Source organism: Octopus sinensis, linkage group LG7 (assembly GCF_006345805.1).
Source record: "Octopus sinensis linkage group LG7, ASM634580v1, whole genome shotgun sequence".
NCBI classification, from domain to species: Eukaryota; Metazoa; Mollusca; class Cephalopoda; order Octopoda; family Octopodidae; genus Octopus; species Octopus sinensis.
In genome coordinates this window covers 86,148,338-86,170,540 of record NC_043003.1, presented here as the reverse complement: position 1 = coordinate 86,170,540, position 22,203 = coordinate 86,148,338, and the positions used below count along the sequence as shown (strand labels likewise).

The following is a 22,203-nucleotide window of genomic DNA, read 5'->3' as shown; positions in this document are numbered from 1 at the left end:
CCAAGCTGCTATCATACAAGATGAAATGCTAGAGGCATACGATCATAACACCCTACATGAGATCATAAAAAAGGATAAAGATATCATGTTTATCGGTATTATATGTGATTGCTCTGGCATGAAACAGGAATCAATTATTGTCGTTATGTTTCTGAAAACCAATAGGTTCTCAAATATTTTCTCCTGACTACACTTCGGAGACACTAAGCAACGTTATTCTGGATGTTTTTTGTTGATTCAACATTGATCTGGGCTCAGAATTATGTTGCTTTTTGTTTTGATGGCGCTTGCACCATAAGGGGAAACATTTAAGATATACAAAAGTGATTAAAACACATGTTTCCTGGTACATATTTTATACACAGCGGAAACCACTCTCTGGACCTTGTCATCCAAGAGGTTGGACCTAAGGTGACCATGGTCACTAATGCTTGAACTTTGTTCACCGAATCATCATTCTTCTGAGAGCGCAATAGACCAGTCTTTGTGATGAAAATGTCATCATACTGCAAGCCTGTGTCTGTTGCATCAAGCGAGCGAATGTTCAGCACATTTTGCTGGTTGAAGATCTGACTCCATACCACAATGACGCAACATCGTTTGACACACTGTGTTGTAATGCATGTACATAAATCTTGTGCAATGAAAAACTTTGGACATTCTCTTGGAAAACTTCGGCAAAAACTCTCGGCAAAACAAGTGAGTGTAGAAAAGTTTTGGGAGTGATTTGAAGCATTACTTGTATAATAATAAAAAATAATATTATACCTGTGTTTGTTTTGATATTAAGATTGAGAAAAGATCAGCTTTGTTTGTAAAAGAACTTGGACCTGAGTTTGCAAATTTCGTTCCAGGGCCACTGGGTAGCATGCTACCTGGAAGTGATAGAAGCCGTTGGTGTAATGAGAGACAGGTTGAAGAGACAGCGTGTCTTTGTACCCAAGGTTGTTTGAGTGTTGTTCTTGATCATGTGATAATTTACTGCGACCAGTAATTTATTTGTGTATAGATGATAGAATAAATTCTAAACTAGAACTCGGAGAAGTGGGAGATATTGTAGAAAGGGAAGACTGTATGTCTTATAATAGTTGGCACTTCCTTTTGTTTTCTGAGTTCAAATCCTGTAAAGCTGAGTTTACTTTTAATCAGTCAGGGTTCTGTAAAAGAACAATCCATATAATACGGTCGATTCATCGACCATTTCATTGCCGTCAAAACTTTCATCTTACGTCTTTTATGTTTTTAGTTTCTGTGTCAAGTTCCGTAGAGTTACGACTGAACTCCCGACAAACTGAGATAGAAAAGGTCTATTATGGTTCTTCACTAGCACGAAGATACACTTAATGCATATATCATAGAAAAAGTCTTCCACGCCACCCTCTCTATTTTTTGGAAAACAACACAAGTAAAATCATCTGTATTACGAGAAATGTTATGATCACAACCTGTTATGATCTCTTGTGATAACCTTACATTAAAAACATCCAAAAATTTGTGGCCCAAACTCCAGCCTCCTTTTTTCATAGCCAGAAAACACCTCAGCTCTGATCGTCTTTTGGCTCTCTTTAAGTTCAATTAAGATATACAATGACAGACTGATCGCCTCTTTACGATGCTGCTGCTGCTATACGCACGAATAGCCTTAGTTGCATCTAAAAGTATATGGATGCGAGAATGATTTCTTATTTAGAAATTATTCTATCATACATAAGCAACAGTTTTCTTTTTTCTAGTTATAAACGTCTGGCCGTGGTTGATCTTCTCATAAATAACATAGATATGTATAACACTGAAACAGCCTCGAGTCCATTGACGCACTATCTCCTTAATCTCTCTATTATATTAGTACTACAATATCTCAGCTAAATGGCAAAGGGCCCAGAGATACACAACATCCTCATTCAATCTCTTCTGTTGCTACTCTATCTGCATTTGATCTTTTGAAGCTAGTTAGCTGCATACGAGCTCCACGTCTGTCTCCCCAAATCCCCAAATCAGACGCTAGCCATTATGCGTATTCCTTCTTTCTAGTTTTGTTTTCTCCTGCAGACGTCGACCGGTAGAAGATTAAATTAGCAATTAGTCGACCAAATGTAGAGATCTCAACGTTGTCGCTCCAATTGCTGAAAATAACAGCAAAATCGCCCTCAAGGCACACTCTTATAGCTCACAAAAGCAAGAGCACATAAGATAATGTAGGCGTAGATACTCCCTACAAGACGGGATGAATAGCTGTAATGCATTTGATCCGGATTTCCTTAATCAGAATTTCTTTGTAGCTAAACAACGATTATGCATAATCTAAATTAAGCCACTAGTCTCAGAGAAACCTGGGCATGTGAAGATCCAATCTTTCTTGTCTGGCTAAACTTTAAATGACATTAAATGGCTATAGTTATTTCAATGCTGCTCATTGTTATTTCATTCTGATATTTTATATCTTTTAATTTGTTCGCCATAATTTCTCTTTGTGTGCAACCATTTTAACGTTGATTTTCGCTACATATGAAATATGAAATCTAATTAAGATATCAGTTTTAAAGATTATATTAATTTCAAACAAAGTACGAATTTCTCAAGTAATTCACACGCTATGTAGTTATTCAGTTTCGATATTCAATCTCCTATAATATAATCTCATTACATTCATATTAAGGAATAAAATTATATTGAATTATTGTTTTATATTAAATTAAAATTATGATTCTTCTATACGTGGTTAAGTCAATTCATTCTATCATCAAAATGCCAGTTGTCGATATCTTGAGAGGCTGTGTTTCATAGACCAAAGAGGGCCAATATCTCATTCTTACTAGCGAGCTGAGTGTTGTTAACCAACGTTTAGGCTTCCAACCAACTATCTGTAGTTCGGTTTTGATTAACACCAAAAGCTATTCAAGTCGGCGCATGCCCAGCAGTGACTTTGGTTGATAAGTACTCTGTATAAAGATATGATCTTCTGAAGTGGGACATAAATATTTCATTTTAGTATTTCACTTCAGTATTTCATTAATCCAAGTTAATTTTTAAGACTAAAGTTTTTAAATCGTTAACATGACAACTTACAGTTTTTCTCTTCCTTTTGAATCAGTTTGCCTCATGGAAAGAAACAAATGTTTTCTTTATTGAGCTATAACCAATAAATATGAGAAAACAAAAATGACCTTCCGTGAACGGATATATTCACCTAAGCACTCGAATAGGAAAAGATTAAAATGAAACACAATCACATTTGCCACAACATCTGAGATCCACAGCCGCGATCACCTTTAACCGCACTTGTGCCCATGGCTTCCATACAGAAAGTCGTTACAACTGCTTTTCCAAATAGTGTCTATAAGACTGAGGTACGAGTTATACTTATAATAAACCTGACTGACTGGGCGCTGATGTCCTCCTATTCGACCAAACATCAGAAAGTCGCCACTAACTGCGTTTCTAAAAGGTTTATATAAGACTAAGGTAAGATTTATACTTATAATAACCCACTGACTGGCTGGGCATTGACGCCCTCGTATTCGACCGAACATTAGAAAGTCACCACTACCTGTTCTTCCAAAGTGTGTATATGAGACTATTCATAATAAACAACTGACTGGCTGGGCGTTCCGAGATATTACCTTCTACGCTAAAACGTATCCTATATACTATGGTTAACTCAACGTATTTCATTATTATACAACCATCAATTATTCAGAACATGTCTCATTAGCTAGTTTCAACTTCATATTCTTCATCCACAACAATACAAGAAAGGTACTTGACTCACAAGTAAAATCTAACCGATATCCTCGTTAAACACGATTTCAATTCCTCTTTGAAGTCAATTAAATTCCTTCTAAGTTACAGATGATGTTGTTTGTGTTGTTATCATTACTGTTTGTTTTTTGCTGTTGTCGTTCTGTTGCTTTGTTTGTCTGTTGTTGCTGTTGTTATTGTGGTGGTGGTGGTGGCGGTGGTGAAAATGGTGGTGGTAATCGTTGAGCTACTGCTGCTGTTGCTGCTGACGATGATGATACGGAAGGTGAAGGTGGTGGTAGTAATTGTGGTTATAATGATGATGGTGACGACGATGAGGAAGATAAGAAGGGTGGTGGTGATAGTAGTGGCTGTATTGGTGTTGTTATTGTTGTTATTTTCGTTGTCGTTGTTGTTGATGATGGTAGTGGTATTAGTGGTGGTGTTGACCACAACGACGAAGAGGATAAGGTGAAGGATGGTGGTGATGGTGGTTGTGATGAACATGATAAAGATGACAACTGAGGAAGATTTATATTTGACCGTCATTTATCTGTTTATCAAACCAAATTTGGTTCTAAACAACAGTACAGGTGAGCAATCTAATAAGCATATATCATTCTGGGTTAAAAATCAGAATGAAAGAAAAATGGAGTTATTTTTGCGTATTATGCCATAAGAAGAGGTGTATATGCTCACTTAAACAAATCAGTGAAGAGCATGATGACGACGACGAAAAACAAAGAAGGAGTATGAGAAGAAGGAGGAGGAGGGGGGAGACGACGGAGAAGGAGGAGGAGAAGAAGACGGAGAAGAAGAAGAAGAAGAAGAAGAAGAAGAAGAAGAAGACGGAGAAGTAGGAGGAGAAGGAGAAGGCGAAGAAGTAGGAGGAGAAGGAGAAGACGAAGAAGAAGAAGAAGAAGAAGAAGAAGAAGAAGAAGACGGAGAAGGAGGAGAAGAAGAAGAAGACGGAGAAGGAGGAGGAGGAGGAGGAGGAAGGAGAAGAAGAAGAAGAAGAAGAAGAAGAAGAAGAAGAAGAAGAAGAAGAAGAAGAAGAAGAAGAAGAAGAAGAAGAAGAAGAAGAAGAAGTTTTTGCAAATATCTCATAACTTTTAGATTGCTAACTACACCAAACATGAAACGGAATTTTTCCCCACAGTAGTTGACTTACTGGGATATATGCACTGGGTAAATAACATGCTTGTTACATTTACCTGCTTAACAGAGAAAGCACACAGAAGACCATGTGTTCATAGTTTTCCCCCAATAGGATTGATGACTAGTATCAATTTGTTTTACCGTTCAGGTGCTTTTGTTTTTCTGTATTAAACACGTTATAATAATCATCTGTGTCGTTCAGTCTCGATTTGTGAAATTTCACAAACGAAAATGCATTTAGCCTTGTTAAAAGTCTTTGTGTGAGGAAGTATTCTATATTTTGCTGACGTTACTTAATACACCAGTAAAATGCTGTGTGCATAATTTGTTTTGCTTAGTTCATAGATTATTAGTGGATTTTCAATGGGCTATCTTGAGCTAAAATTTAGTATCAAAACTCTTTGTGTTAACTGATAAGAATTCTTTGCTACCTGTTAGAAGTATCTACTGATATTCTGAAGCCGATTGTGGCGGCAGTAAGAGCATTCGTGAACTTCACCAGCCCACATCGTAACTTTTTACTTTTAACTACCCATTTTGGTGCACCACGTGATGGTCGGATCCATTTAGTTTTACTTGAATCGCCCACATATTTCACGTGATGGACGAGCCTGATGTCTCTTCGTCAGTTATAAAATGGGAAGTTCTGGCTCACCAAGTCCCCAGAAAGGAGAATTTTGCTACGAGCGACCTGGGACCTTGATATGAAATCAAATTTTGATTTCACTCTGCAGTTTTCAGTTTGAACAAATTTCAAGTCAGAATCCTTGACGTTATGCTTTGCGTTCTACCAACTTTTGAATAGAAGTAACCAGAAATATTGTGATACTGTAATTCAGGTTTTTCTTTCACCTCTATCCTACATTTTGATGAACATTTAAATATATATAATGTTTTGACAATTGAAATATCTTACCAGTTTGCTTTATCAAATTTCTGGAGTTGTAATAAATATTTCCTTGTAGCCTATTGCAATTTGTTTCTGAATTTGTTTATTATTAATCCACCTTGGATTCATTTAACAGACCTTACTGCAATTCATAAATCCACATACATACTTACTGCTTCATAATAATCCTACATTCTAATTACCAGCTAGGTATTTTTTGAAGTACATTGTATATATTATGTTCTCTTTTGGAGCAGTTACTCAAATGAAGGACTTCTCACGTTTGCATGTTATACTTGAATGCATTAATTATAAATGTACACAGCTTAATGTGCCTGTAATTATTTAATTAGTTAATTTTAAAGATTTGTACTAATTTCTCTGATGGAGAATATACAAGCATATTCTTCATAAGCATGGCTTGCATGGGCAAGAAAGGCGGAAATGCCATATTGTAGTTAAGAAGTTCGTTTCACAATTATGTGGTTTCAGGTTCAACCTCTTGCGCGGCACCTGGGGTAAAGTGCCTTTTAGCATACACTTGGGCCGAGTGATTTGAGAGGTAGAAACTGAGTGGAAGCTTGTCGTATATATGTATATATTGAATAATACAAATTAAACTATATTTTCTAGAATGCAGAATTGCCGTTAGAACAGCTGAAATACTGGGTAAATTATGCTTACAAAGCGGAAAAATGTGTCAACAACCAGCCATAGAACTCGAACTAATATCCCTCAAAGTAATGTTTATTGCCACATCAATATCGCTGTTCGACGACACTACCGTTTTTCAAACTAGCTACTTTGCTTGTTGCAAGATCAGTGACTGATGGTCCCTTAATTTTCTATGTATCGCAAGCTGGAGCGAATTCCCGCTATTTCTAGAGGTCGGGTGGTCACGACTGAAGACGGGCACAAATAGCCCGAATCCGTTCGGTTTCGTGATCCCATAGTTTGCTAAAGATGGTAGGGGTTTGCTCCCCTACTTGTAATATATACAGGGTGCAAGTTGCACCAGTAAACAGCTGGCGGAGGGTCTGCCTGGAGTTAACTCGGAATTAACGTCGAACATCCATATTGATGTAGTAATAAACATTACTTCTCAGTATAATTACTACTTTCATCCCTTATCAAGATGTTCTAACGAGCTACTTTGCTTATATATATATATATACATATATATATATATATATATATATATATATATATATATATATATATATATATATATGTATGTATATATATATATATATATAAATATATATATATATATATATATATATATAACATAGCGGTTCGACAAAAAGTGAAAGATAGTATAAATATTATACTTAAAAAGAAGTACTGGATTTGACTTTTTCAAACTAAAGCCGCTAAATTGTATCCCAGCATAGTCGCAATTCAAAGGCCGAAACAAATCAAAGAACAAACGAAAAATAGAATAAAAGAACCTCGTGCTCCCCCACCCCGCTTCTTCCATTGCTTGTAATTATAATTTACATTGTTTATTTTCAGCATCTAGTTTACACATAGTAAGCTTGAAATATCACACTTCTATTACTCACAAGTAACTTCAAGTAATTACTCATAAGTAATTTCAAACGCCCTGAGGAAAGCTAGAAACGACGTATTTCAATTTCCATTTTGCATATATGTGTGGCCGAGTACAAAATGAAGTCAACAATCTTATCCTGCATTCTATGACTTTATGTCTCCATTAATAACTTGCATAATAGTCACGTTTCCTAAGCAAAAGGGAAGAATATATTTTGAACTAAATCGCTGCTTCTTTCATTGTATTTCCTATGACAATACAACATGGAACTAATGGACAACACATTTCCACCTTAATTAACAAGTACATATCGGTTAGTTTAGATAAATATAAGATTGAAAGCAAAAGAAAACCTTCATTTCCAACCATTTATATCTACAATTCATTGTTTTCTTGTTTACATTATTATCATTTTCCTTTCCTGAGTTTTTAAAATATTAGGTTGTCCGGAAAGTTCGTGCCGACTTTTAAAGGAAAGAAAATGGTCAATAAATACTTGCCATTACATTTTTAATGAACCAAATATGAACCATTTTGTTGCACAATGTGTCTCCATCTTTCCTTTAACTTGAAAATACCCTCTTCCCAGAATTGAGTTGGTTTCATGGCAAAGAATTCATCAAATTATCTTTTTACGTCATCTAAGAAATTGGAATTTTTACCATTAAGACTATTCTGAGAGACCTGAATAAGTGGAAATCCGAAGGAGCAATATCTAGTGAATATGGAGGATGGGGTAACACATCACAGCCGAGCTGCAGCAATTTTTGTCTGGTTCCCAAAGCATCAAGTGCCGAAAATGAACTTTCCTGTCTTCCATTTTGAAGGGTTACAGAATTAGCACAGGTTATAGGAACATAAACCTTCTTCCACGAAAAGATAGTTTAAACTGTGCTCTAAATGGAGGTGTAGCCAAATCCTATTTTATGGACTAAAACATGTTCTAAAATAAATCGAAATGTAAGCTACTATAAATCGGCACAAACTTTCCGGACAACCCATTATTTGCCCGACTAGAATGCATGCAATCTATTCTATAATGACTCGTCTCGTTCTTATTCAAATATCTATAAAAATGGATGAACATTTAAATGCTATATTTTTCATGACTTTTGCAGAGATCTTAACGACAATCACATTCGCCATATTCCAAAAGATACCTTCAGAAATGTTACATCTTTAACTACCCTTTGGCTCAGTAAAAACAATCTAACATCTCAAGTGTTTGAATCAGTGCAACATCTAAGCAACCTGGACCAACTGTGAGTATTTCAAATCAACTCTTAAAATATATTTACTGTATTTGTCAAAAACTGTGGAACGATAGAATAAGTGTTTTTTTCTCTACAGGCATGGCGTTGTGGTCAATTCTATGCGGAAATTGTTCTGTGGCTGTGTGGTTAAGAAGTTTGCTTCACAACGACGTGGTGTTGGGTTCCGTCTCACAGCGCAGCAATAGAGCGGGTGTTTTCTCCTCACGTCCTAGATCGACAAATACCTTGTGAGTGGATTTGGTTGAGCGAAACTGTTGCAGTGTATTGTGTGCATATTCGTATTTATGTGCACCTATATTTACGCATTCGTGTTTGCGCGTCTTTATAGTTGTTTTCGTTCCCTCATCGCGGGCCAACAGGTGCTGGATTGCTAACGCTGAAACATAGCGGTTTTGCCTCAAGTTCAACGAATGAGTACCAGACTTTAAAATATGAGCCCTTCATACCATAATCTGCTCTCTCTCTCTCTCTCACTCACTCTCTCTCTCTCTCTCTCTCTCACTCACTCACCCATTCTATCTCCCAGCTTTTATGCACCACACCTTTTGTGTCTTCCTAATGCATTTACTCACAACCAAACAACAATGCAGTTTCTCACTCTATCCCTATCTTTGTCTTTCTGTCACTTTCTCTTTGACCTCCCCCTCTCTCTCTCACTCCCCGCTCTCTCTTTCTCTCTCTCTTTATCCTCCTCATTATTATGGTAAGTGGAGTTCGGACTATTAGATTCATTACCAATTATATCCATCAACGTTCTGTACTCAAACACCAGCGGCGTTGACTTTACCTTTTTATGTCTTCGGAGCTGATGAAACGAACAGCAATAATAAATATGCCCGCCTTGAGCCTACAAATTCATGAAGCCGGAACTAAATAGGGTTTTCAAGACATTTAGGCTACAAGTTACAAGGCTCCCTTGTGAATGAGAGGCCAATACATTGCAGTCGTCCCTCTCTTAGCAAGGCGCTGACTATGTAACATTTTCGGTTGAATGCTGATGTACTGAAACAATGGGAAACGCGGTATCTTATGCAGTTACACAACACATCACCTGGTCCGAGATCCGAACTAGCGAATTAATGGTTGCAAGCCCAACACCCTAACCCCTAGACCATGTGCATTCACTACCAATACTATATAGTAGCAATTTTTTATACTGGTAATATACTACAGCCAACAGTTATAGGCCAATGGGTTACCGTCGAATCTATAATAAATCTTCTCTATAACGAGTGGCTTGTACCTAATAACAAACTAATGTTTCGATGATTTTATGCATTTTTGGAGGAATCAACTTAAATAATCGATTTTGATTTTGATACAAGATTAGTAGTTTTAAGTGGAAGGGGATTATAGATGCCATCAACCTCACTACTTGACTGGTACATTGTTTTAACTGGTACATTGTTTTAACTAATAGCGTGAAAGGCTAAACTGACCAAACGTAAAAAGATTCTGTCATAATGTCAAGAAAATTGTGTAAGACATTCAGTTGACAATATGATCTATCCCTGCACAAAATGCTTTTCAGCATCCACTCTTGCCCTTTCGAGTTTCACTTTCTCTTTAATATATGTTGTTCTGAATAAGATAATCGAAACTAATATAACAAAGTCAGTTCAACCGAAATCCAACAAAAGCGTCTTCTATTACGAATTGTTTAAATGAAAAGTATCAGTTAGAGGAACCGGTGTATATGTACTACACTACAGAAAGCGGAAAGGAGGTTAAATTAATTGCAACCATTTTATATATAAATTTGACTGTTAGCTGAAAGTTACTGAATTGCAAGCAAGAACACTATAATCGGCTGAATATATCTCATATGATATTATGTACTACGAACTGTCAGTTAGCCATCGTATACACTTAAGTAATGTCTTCTAATAATAGTCCCGTGAAAATTATCAAATTTAACATTGACCAAAATATTTCAGCGCAACTGGAAGTTTTTTTCAGTTTAAAATGAATCGTCAAAGAATGAGACTCATGTTTTTCTTATCATGTAAATATAGTTGGAAAAATTGTCCTTGATAGAAATAGTCGAAGACCGTCCGTGCGATTAGAATCTCCACCTACTGTACACATAACAGAATTTCTACCATTATATGTAAGCAAACATTCGAATTCCTCTATCCATTTTAGAAACTTTATAGAATGGACATTGGAATTCGAGGGATTTCTTTCATACAATGGTAGGAAATGTAAGTTCGAGTCCCACAAGTACATAGGGGTTGGTTTAGATAAGTATAGGAAAAGGAAAGGAAACAAAAAAATCTTCATTTCCATCCAACTATTTATATCTACAATTCATTTTCTTGTTTGCATTATCATTATCATTTTCCTTTCCAGGGTCTTTTTAACTATTTGCCTGGATATAAAGTATGCAATCTATTCTATAATGACTCATTTTGTTCTTATTCAAATAACTATAAAAACGGATGAACATTTAAATGCTATAATTTCTCATACCTTTTACAGAGATCTTAACGACAATCACATTCGCCATATTCCAAAAGATACCTTCAGAAATGTTACATCTTTAACTACCCTTTGGCTCAGTAAAAACAATTTAACATCTCAAGTGTTTGAATCAGTGCAACATCTACACAATTTGAAGCAACTGTGAGTATTTCAAATAAACCTTTAAAATATATTTGATGTATTTGACAAAAATGTTGAAACGATAGTATAAGTATTTTTCTCTACAGGCGTGGTTTTGTGGTCAATTCTATGCGGAAATTGTCCTTTGGCTGTGTGGTTAAGAAGTTTGCTTCACAACGATGTGGTCTTGGGTTCAGTCTCACAGCGCAGCAATAGGGCGAGTGTTTTCTCCTCTTGTCCTAGGTCGATAAATACCTTGTGAGTGGATTTGGTAGAGGGAAACTGTTGCAGTCTCTTGTGTGCATGTGTGTATTTATGTGCGCCTATATTTACGTATGCGTGTGTGCATGTCTTTGTGTTAGTTTTCGTCCCTTCACTGCTGGCGAACAAGTGCTGGATTGCTTACGCATCTGTAACATAGCAGAATGCCTGTCATGTCTACAGGCGATGTAAGTACGAGACCCAAGTGAAGTTTCTAACTTTTTCTAGCCCGAAGTGTTTTGCTTATATTTGTTTTATTTCGTACATGTGCGTCAATCGGGCACCGTCTGTGAGAAAAACAGTACCATGACGCAATTCATTCTGCCATAAATTTGGAAACTACATTCTCAACTACTTGACGTTCACGCAGGAATCTCTAAAACGAATATTTCAGTGTTTGGGTATCAATCTGATGACAGTGCAATCTGAAGACACGTACCGACAGTGGTTAAAATCAACATCCAGTCAACATCGTGAAGTTTGAATGTCTCCAATAATCTTCCTACACAGTCTCACACACAACACAACTGCCTACATCAACTGCCTAGAGGAGGCAGTGCTGCCTTGTGTCAAGAGCGTGGCTGCTGGAAGACCCTATGTCTGGCAACAGGACTCTGCACCATGCCACACAAGCAGGAGAACCTAGCCATGATTGTCAGACAATTTCTGCGACCACATCACCACTAATATCTGGCCTCCTAACTCCCCAGACTATAATCCCCCTTGACTTTTATGTGTGGGGCGCAGTTTTGCGAGAGACCAACAAAACTCCTTGTAACACCAAGGATGAACTGAAGGCAAAGATTATGGCAGCATTCACCAAATTAAACAGAAGAGTTGCAGGATTGAATAAATTTACTATTAGTATTTCAAGATTTTTTATTTAATTTAAGTAAATATATCTGTTAAAATATGATGTCAGTGTTATTATCATTCACGCGTAATTCAGTTTATTCACCGCATCCTATATACATAGTTATGTGTGTGTGTGTGTGTGTGTGTGTGTGTGTGTGTGTGTGTTTATTAGCAAAAGTAAGCGAGCAGCGCGCGCATAAATACACATACATACACACACGTATGTATGTGTGTATGTATGTATGTGAGTTTGTGTCCCAATGGCAAGAGAGAGAGGGGGGGAGAGAAGAAGGCAGAGAGAGAGAGAGAGAAAAAGAAGGGGAGAGAAGAAAGCAGAGAGAAAGAGAGAGAGAGAGAGAGAGAGCAAGAGGTTATTACATATCAGGTTTAAAATTAAGTATGTTATGTGATGTGATAAATTGTCAATCGACTAGTTTCCATCCAAATTAGAACTGCTACGATTAAGCGTTTCTGAATTTCATGGAACTGACTATAATAGTAAACTGTTTATCAACAGAGAAATCAGGTTACACTGGATCTGAGAGGGAAATTACTGCCACTGTTGTGATTAAAGCTCCATATATTCACCATCCAGTCTGCTTCCAGAATAGTGATGTAGTTACCACTATTCTTAGTAGTGTCACTGATTAGAATATACATAGCAAATGTAGGAGAAATTGTGATACACATGAGTATACATTATTTGTTTCCTACTTACGTTTCACCGTTGTGGTTGTTTGGAAGGACAGAAATGGAAGTTCTAATTACAATTGGATGCTTAACCACAACGGATCATCAGGGCACTACATTATTGCATTGCGTTACAGAGATCTAATATCTAAAAATTGACAGATGAGAAGATTTTTTTATTAGTGTGTTGAGATAGACAAAAAGCAAACGGCATGGAGAAATATAAGGAAACAAGGGAAAGATGGAAGGAGAAGAAAGATATATAGAGAAAATGTTTGAAAAGAGAGAATGAAAGGAAGGAAGGAAGGAAAGAAAGAAAAAGAAAGGGAAACTATAATAGACTAGGGTAAAAGGATAAAATAGTAAAGGTATATAAATGAAAAGTATTTGAAAAATGAGAAATAATACACCCTAATATATATATATATATATATATATATATATATATATATATACATATATATATATACTAGCAGTATCGCCCGGCGTTGCTCAGGTTTGTAAGGGAAATAACTATAAAGCATTTTTAGAGAGTTATAGCCAAAAAGTAGCAAAAAAATGGGAAAAAAATTATGCCAAATTTTTTTTTTGAGAGTTAAAAAAGGTCGAGTTGCGTCCCCTAGACAGTCTGTGGTTTGTGTTTCTGATTCTCGACCCCATGTCGAATTTATCGATTTTTTCAGAACTGGGGGAACTTTTCAAAATTTTCGCTGCGTTAGTTTTGAATTATGACATTGGGCTATGTGTGTGTCAAGTTTCATCAGAATCGGTTGAAAGCAGTGGTCAGGGTGAGGGTACAACCAAACAGACACACAGAAACACACAGAGACAAACTGCCGTTTATATAGAGAGAGATATACATATATATATATATATATATATATATATATATATATTATATATATATATATATATATATATATATATATATAAAGAGACAGGAGAAAGAAGAGAAAATAGTGCAAAGAGAGAGAGAAAGAGAATCAGATGGAAACAGAAACAATGAGAAAGGAAATGCTTTATAATGGTCATTTGAAAAAGAAATACACCTAAATATGGAAGATAGATAGACCCACCTACTTTCTATTCTTGGAAAGTAAGCAGGAAAATATAAATAACACATATATACAAGAATACAATAGTATAAGTGAATCATGACCTTAGGGTTATTGGGTCCTACTCCATAGACAAATAGCAACTATGCTTCGAATAGAAAAATATACTTAAGTTCAAATGCATGTATTCACACACATACAGACCCACACACACACATACACATATACATGTACATATACACACATACATCCACTCACTTACATATACACATACATATACTCACACACGCCAAGGCATTCACACACATATGCTCACATGAACGCCTTCACACATAAGCATATATATATATATATATATATATATATATATATGTGTGTGTGTGTGTGTGTGTGTATAGTGAGAGAGAGAATTTAAAAAAAGAACAACGAAAGACGAAGACAGGTGGTGTAGATAACAAGCAGATGTATTAGTTTAACGCTCGGGAAGTGAAAGAGTATTTAACGTATCGAGTATACGCTCTTCCACAGAAAGGAACACCGAAAGAAACAAGGAGAGAAAATAAAGAATGTGTAGTGGCTAGCGATCTATCATGGCGAATGACAGTCCCCACATCAAAGGGGTTGTTCAAGGTTACTACTAGTTTAACCCCTGTCAGATCTTCGCCAGCTGGTTATCGGTGCGACGCTACACTCTTTATATACAATGTATATTGCTAGCTTGGAGAGCGAACCCCTACTACCCTCTAGCAGGTAACAGGATAGCGAGGCTGGTTCAGTTTCGAGCTATTTTGCTCATCCTCAGTCGTGAGCACCTGTCTGCCAGAGCAATCCTGTTACCTACTAGGTGGTGATAGGGGTTCGCTCCCTATCACCATCCTGTTACCTGCTGGATGATGATAGGGGTTTGCTCCCTAGGGAAGATTTATAGAAAATAATATGCCCTACAGCATTAATTTTTCCTTTAGTTAATGCTGGGTATCAGTGATTATAGACACAAGCTAATTAGGCAAATAAGCAATTTTTTATTTTAAATACTTGAATTATTAGATATTTTCTATAAATCTTCTCTATTGAAGTTACTAAGTTGTATATATACTTCATCATGATTTTAGTGATTAAGCTATTTTATATCCTTTTCTATGGTGTTTCTACCGTACCCAATCATTTACTACTTTATAATTGCCTTTAGACAAACTTAAATTTTTGTACCCCTATAAATCCATACTTAGCTTATAAAAAACAATATGGGTATCTTCCCAACTTAAAATCAAACTGCCTAAATCATAATTTAACTAATTTATAGTAAATTTGTTCTCTCACCTTATGAGAAACATATATTATATATTTTTAAGCGTTATGAGTTTTTACGAATGCTAAGCCACTGATATTGTTATAGACAATGATACACTCATATATATTTAAATATATATATATAGACTCACAAGCACATACTGACTCACACCGGTGTATGCGTGTGCATAAATGAATTTTTCAACGTAACCTTAATAGGATTGTAAATGACGCTGTCATATCAAACAATTCATCCAACTCTCATAAATATTGACAAGAATCAGTAACTACATCATAAATCTAGGGCAGAATTTATCACCTAATAATAAGCTATACATACGTATGTGTATATATATATTCATACATAACTATATATTCATGCGTGTACATATGTATGCCCATGGATGCATGTATTTATATAGGAACTCTCACACACATACGCACACATATATGCATAATTACATATACATTTACGTATACATATACGTATTGTTGTGATTTTGCTGGATGTGAACATGTTAGGTGGAGTGTTGTATGACTCTACACAGAAGGTGAATATGTTCATTTATTTGACATTTATCAAGTGGACTATTCTTTTGTCAATTGTATTGTCTTGTGCCAGACGTATGTATAAATTACTCGTTTTAAAGATTATTAACTTTTTTCTTCAAGTACACTTGCACGTAAAAGCCAAAGTTGGCGGTTCATGATTAGAACTGAACGTTTACTACTATATTGGTATAAACATACGTACGTACTTAGTTACTTGTGTATATACTTATATACATACACCTTTACTGTTTACTGCAATAATTTGGTTCACTAGACGTATATAAAATGTATATGAATACATGTGAGTTTCCGTATACGTCTTTTCATAAATAGATAGATAGATAAGTAGATAGATAGATAAGTAGATAGATAGATAAGTAGATAGATAGATAGATAGATAGATAGATAGATAGATAGATAGATAAGTAGATAGATAGATAGATGAGTAGATAGATAGATAGATAAGTAGATAGATAGATAGATAGATAGATAAGTAGATAGATAGATAGATAGATAAGTAGATAGATAGATAGATAGATAGATAAGTAGATAGATAGATAGATAGATAGATAAGTAGATAGATAAGTAGATAGATAAGTAGATAGATAGATAGATAGATAGATAGATAGATAGATAGATAGATAGATAGATAGATAGATAGATAGATAGATAGATAGATAGATACAAATCAAATTTAAAACTCATCTCTTCTAGATAGTTTGTACTTTCCTCCAGGACTTCAAACATGGCTGCCATTCCAATTTATTCAACTAGTAATTGGTGACATTATATATTAATGATCATTGCATTGATTAATTCATTGTTTATTCCGCATTTCTGCACTAATCACAGGTGTGTGTCACTCCATTCTTTCTTTCTTTCTTTCTTTCTTTCTTTCTTTCTTTCTTTCTTTAATTACACGTTTGACCTACTTTGTATGCTCAGTTGTGATGAAGCTACTGGGAAATATTCAAGTTGGCTTTAGTACTGGTTCGTATCTCTGTTGAAAACAAACACAAACACACACACATTGAGCTTTAGCGGCAATGAATTTACCATGTGATCTCGTGTCAGTTCCTTCCGCGATACCTTCGTCCTATATATAAATGTGAATTAAGTTAGCAAATATAAACTGTTGAATTCTGTCATGCATGTGTTTGTACATGTGTGTGTGTGTGTGTGTGTGAAGAAAAATCGAAAGTGAATCTGTAAGCAATTAGTGACAAAGGATAAATAAAGAGGAGATCCTCTCATCGGCCCTGGAGACCAGATTCATTATAGTTTTAGCATGTTTAAAGTCTAAAGACTTTACATTCCGTTGTACAACTAGTTTCGCCAGTGAGGTGATTGTAAAACAAGGACTAAACATGGAACAGAAATCTACGGACCGAAACTGTTAACCAATTAATAATTGAGGTGAAAATATAAATAAGCACATAATATGCATGAATAAATCTGTATACAGAATAACATGTGGTAATCTTTCGATGAGATACGGGGAAAGCAACACTCACCGTGTAGTAGAGCGAAAGGGAAAAAGAGACTAAGGTCTTGTATGGAAGTAGGAGAGGATAAAATTGCAAAGGACTTTACTTAACAAAATTATCAATTGAAAAAAACAGAATAGAAGTGAAAATTTTGGTATAAGTTCACATCTTGGTGGAGGTGAGGAGGCGAATTTTGAGCGAGGAAATTAATTAGTGTGAAAGCGAGCAGGTAAGGGCCCAAAAACAAAGGAACGGTAAGAAAACATCGAGAGTGGAAGAAAATTAGTATCAAGTTGAACCTTATAGAAATTTTAAAAAGCAGTATATATTTGTATGTATCTATGTATGTAGATAGATAAGTAGGTCGCTTAGTAGGTAGGCAGATAGGTAGGCAGTTAGGTAGGTATTGTGAATCTTTGTTTTGCATTTTCTTCCCTAGCCACCTGACAACGGGCGTTGGTTTGTTTAAGTCTCCGTAATGTAGCGGTTTGGCAAAAGCGATCAATGAAATAAATACCAGACTTAGAAATACATTTTAGAATCGATTCGTTCGATCCTACGACGTATTCTGCTAAGAGTACGTCATTATAGTCAAAATTCAATGCCTCAGACGTAAAAGAGGATATTTGTGTTTATATATGTGTGTGTCTATGTGTGTGTGTGTGTGTTTGAATATATGTATTTGTAGTATACTGGTAGCCATTACGAACACACCTATATCATAATATTCATTTTGGTTTTTCTTTTCTAATAGCGTTAAATCTAAGCCGTTCATAAGTCAACTAAGGGATCTGCGGAGGAGTTCTAGTTAAATGAAAGTCCTGTGTTTATATATATATAATATATATATATATATAATATATATATATATATATATATATTTCTGAGGACCTCAAGCGAATGCTTGATCCAAGCAACTCTATACCTAATTTTACCTGCGCCTCTATTTGTAAATTTACGGAAAATATTATCTTACTCCCACTTATCGTATTTCTACAACCTGGTCATAGACGCTATCTCGCTGTTTCTGATGCAGAGAATACGCAATCGATTATTGTCGGTAGCTACATGATAAATTCGCTGTAAAATTTGTTGATATTTAGCAGCATACAATATAATTATTATAAGAAAATTACTCTAACGTCATATGATGTACGCCAAGGTTGATAATAGAACTGGTCTTCGCTGCACACTTTATGAAAATGTGTATACAGCTAATTTTACATTTATATTGTATAAAGTCTTTCTATGCTTCGCTGGTTATTATAGGATGAAAGCAATTAATAATTTATTACCTCGAAATAGCAACCAAATATATATTGTATACAGTTTTATTGCAAAATGTATTATATCTTTGTTTGATTTTAATATAGGATTTTGCAGTAAATTTCGTACGTTTGTCATTCAGTTTGATAATGGGGCCATTCAAAGTAACGAAAGAAATTAGCGCCATGAAGTTAGCCATTCAAATTCGTTTTTCGATCATTCAATTTCGCTATTCGGTCAAAGAATTTAGTATTTACATCGTTCAAATTAAAATACCCGTCGGAATGCGAGGAAGCGTCAAATTTGGACGTGAGCATTCGCGTTCTGAATAAGTTTATTTAGCACTAATTCTACATGTGCATTTTTAATCACATTCTAAGAAGTGTAAGTTAAAAATGACAAATTTAAATGTCATGTTTTGTCATGCAAATTTTATTATGTTGTTATAGCTGCAAGGCAGAAATAAATTACGTGATTCTTCTGTCCATTTTTTTTTCTACTGCAACATTATGTTCTTTGGTCTTACTTACTTGGCAGTATATTTGGAGGAGTGCGTTTTGATGATTGTTGAATTGTTTGTTATTTATGATTGTTGAAGAGACTGTTATTGCTTTTTTGAAAGCAATTTGTTTTTGATTCCTCCGTGCGAGAGGGAATTTGTATTACTGCTGTTAAAATATTTTTGCTGTGTGGCGTTGAAGCCAACACATTTTGAAAATTTTATTCTTACGTTGTTTGGCCGTCTTGGATTATCATGGAATCTTTGAATACCCCAGAATTTTCTAAGAAGGAGGAGGCAGCGACAGAGTCAGAAAAGGAACCGGCAACACCAGAGGGCAGTAGAGCTACAGAGAGAGCAATAAAACAACACCAGAGAGCACTAAGGGGAAGATTGCTCAATGATGAAAAAAGAAAAATTAAACCAACTCCCCATTGAAAACTGAGGAGAGAAATCTAAAAAAATCTAAAATGCCTTCAGTAGAAAAACAAGACGATTATTATATGGCGGTGCGGAGTTCGAACGATAGACTGATAAGCCGGTTGGTAGTCAGTTCGACTGCCAAGCGGATCGAGGAAAATCTAGAAAAGGATATTGCAGTGTACTGCATAAATCAGAAAAATTACGATATATTACCTAATGATTACAGGGATGATGTAGGCCCTCTTCAGATGGTTATTTTACTCCAAATTTACGAGGGACTACTTCCTCCAAACCCACGAGACAGTGAGAAAGAAAAAGAAGCGAATTCCCTTCCGCCTCCCACCGCCAATTAAAGTAAGTCTTAATGGCTGTTCATGCTGGTTGCATAAATGTACATGGTCTAACGCCGAGTTAGAAGCAAGGTCACTTCCTAAATTTTAGGACACGCAATTTGGATGTAGTTGTTGCTACTGAAGCCTGCTCCTGGACGGTTACGAGAAATTTATTTCTCTAGGCCATCCAGCAGGCGGAGGCGTGGTGTTTGTCCTGTTTAAAAGAAACCAGGTTTCAGAGAAACAGTTTTTTTTTTTTTGTGACCCAGAAGCTATCGATGATAATCAACTGGACAGTCTTTCCCAATGGACATTCGAGCCGAAAACACTGGATAACTGCCAAAAGCCTCTGGCTTGGCAATGTTACCTTACCCGTTCGTGACAAGCATACTAGACACGATCATCCCGGCCCATCGGCTTGTCCAAGATGCGAGCAGGAGACGGAAACCGTCCTGCACCCTATTGTCCAGTGTCCGGAGGTGTCAAAAGTGTGGGCTTATGCAGGACACCTTTTGTTCGATACAAGGAGAGTACAGCTGTCGTTAGAGTCAATTATAAAAATTGACCCACCTGTTTTTCTAAAGAAAGAAGGTAAGAATTGTTTTCTCGCGGTAGTAGCAATCCCGAGAGAGGTGATATGGAAGTCGCGAATGAAAGGATTAGTGACAGGTAATTTCATCTCTGATCCCGAGTTGGTGAGATATTTCGTTTTTCACCTGTAAAGGAAAGCGGGGCTAGAAAGATGCCTGTCGGAGAAAATGTTCAAGGACAGATGGATGCGTGTGTAACGAGTGTTGAGTGTGAAAGAAACCGCGTGAATATGACATGGGCCGTATTACGAGTATCGGTGGTGGAACGGGGCTCGTCGGGTCGGAGCAAAAACCCCTTTCACCTCCTCATTTGTCTTGTGTTTTTGTTCGTCCATCATTCGATTTTATAATTTTATAAATTATTAAAAGCATCTCTGTGCTTTGGCATTTGTCCCGCCTGACCCCAAAAACTAGACTGTGTTGGTCCCCTCTGTGTTGGCCCTTTGTGAGCAATAAAAAAATCAAAGTCTTGAAACATTCGTAACCGGTCGGTATCAGTTGCATTTCATATCCCTTTCTCTTACGCTAACTTGTAGTCATGGAGCCACGCGTAAGGTACATGCGTGTATCGGACGAAGATAGAGCAAAGCTGGTTGACGCCTTCGAGGGGCATCAAACCGATTACCTGCAACTGGCCGACACACTTGACATTAAAAGGAGTACTTCAGGTGATTATTGATGCCAACTCACTCGCAACCCTTCAACAGATAAAGAGGGACTTAAAGGCAGCATTTCCCGGAAAGCTGCCTGATTCCGCATCTGCAATCTCATGGGCTCTAGATGGGATGTTGATAACTATGAAGTTTCCCGAAGACGACCCACATGCAAGAAATACTCCAAGAACTCTGGAAAAGCGTTATGAGTACGCACATTGTTTCATGAAAGAGGGAGTCTACGACAACGCGGGACCACACATTCACGCCGCGCTCCCAGCTGACGCCGACCCACAGATCAGTCTGAAACTCCTGCCTCCCTACTCGCCGTTTCTTAATTGTTCGGAAATAGCGCATTAAGCCTTTACTGTGGCTGTCAAGTGGGATCCCCCTCGAGCTGACTTGCAACAAAAGGTTAGCGACCGGGCAGCTGCAGAAGAAGCCGGCATAACCATGGAAGAACGGCGAGCACATGTCATACAACAGGTCGCAAGGCGTAACGTCGACGCTATCACACCAGAAAATTGTGTTCGTTAGTATAGAAACACCCAGATCTACCTACCGAGATGTCCCGGTCACTAGAAAATAGATGGCTAAACCTCTCAAACGAACTCTCCTTATCAAGACTATAAATCAACAATTATCTTAGTGTAGACAGCCCCCTTTCCCTAATGAAAGAAAAATGCAAAATCAAAGAAATATATACTTTCCCAACATGTCATATTATGCAAAGGAAGAATACATATCACAACATAATGTATTCAAAATCGAAGAAAATGAGCATTTGTTGTAATTGCGATTTTCTTTAAAAAGATTGAAAAGGCTGGAATGCAGTTTCATGCAATCTTTAACAATAAATACCTGTACCTATGCAAAAATAAAAGAATACATAGAAAAGACATAGACATGATAGCGTGCTTAAAGCATAAACAATGGATGAAAGCACATGATTGTGATAACAATGATCATGAGATAAAACCAAAGCAGCTGTCGTGCTAATTTGATTGCTCGAAGTATTAAATAGATTGTTCC

At 36.4% G+C, this 22,203-nt stretch overlaps 1 protein-coding gene across 1 annotated transcript in view; it reads left to right on the top strand.

The window, feature by feature from the left end:
• The window catches only part of LOC115214450 (leucine-rich repeat-containing G-protein coupled receptor 5-like), a 524,866-nt gene that overhangs the window by 132,068 nt on the left and 370,595 nt on the right, over positions 1–22,203 (top strand). Inside the window, exons 6-7 of the mRNA XM_036504410.1 lie at positions 8,459–8,602; positions 11,096–11,239. Coding sequence (XP_036360303.1) covers positions 8,459–8,602; positions 11,096–11,239 — 288 coding nt within the window. The remainder of the gene's footprint in view (positions 1–8,458; positions 8,603–11,095; positions 11,240–22,203) is intronic.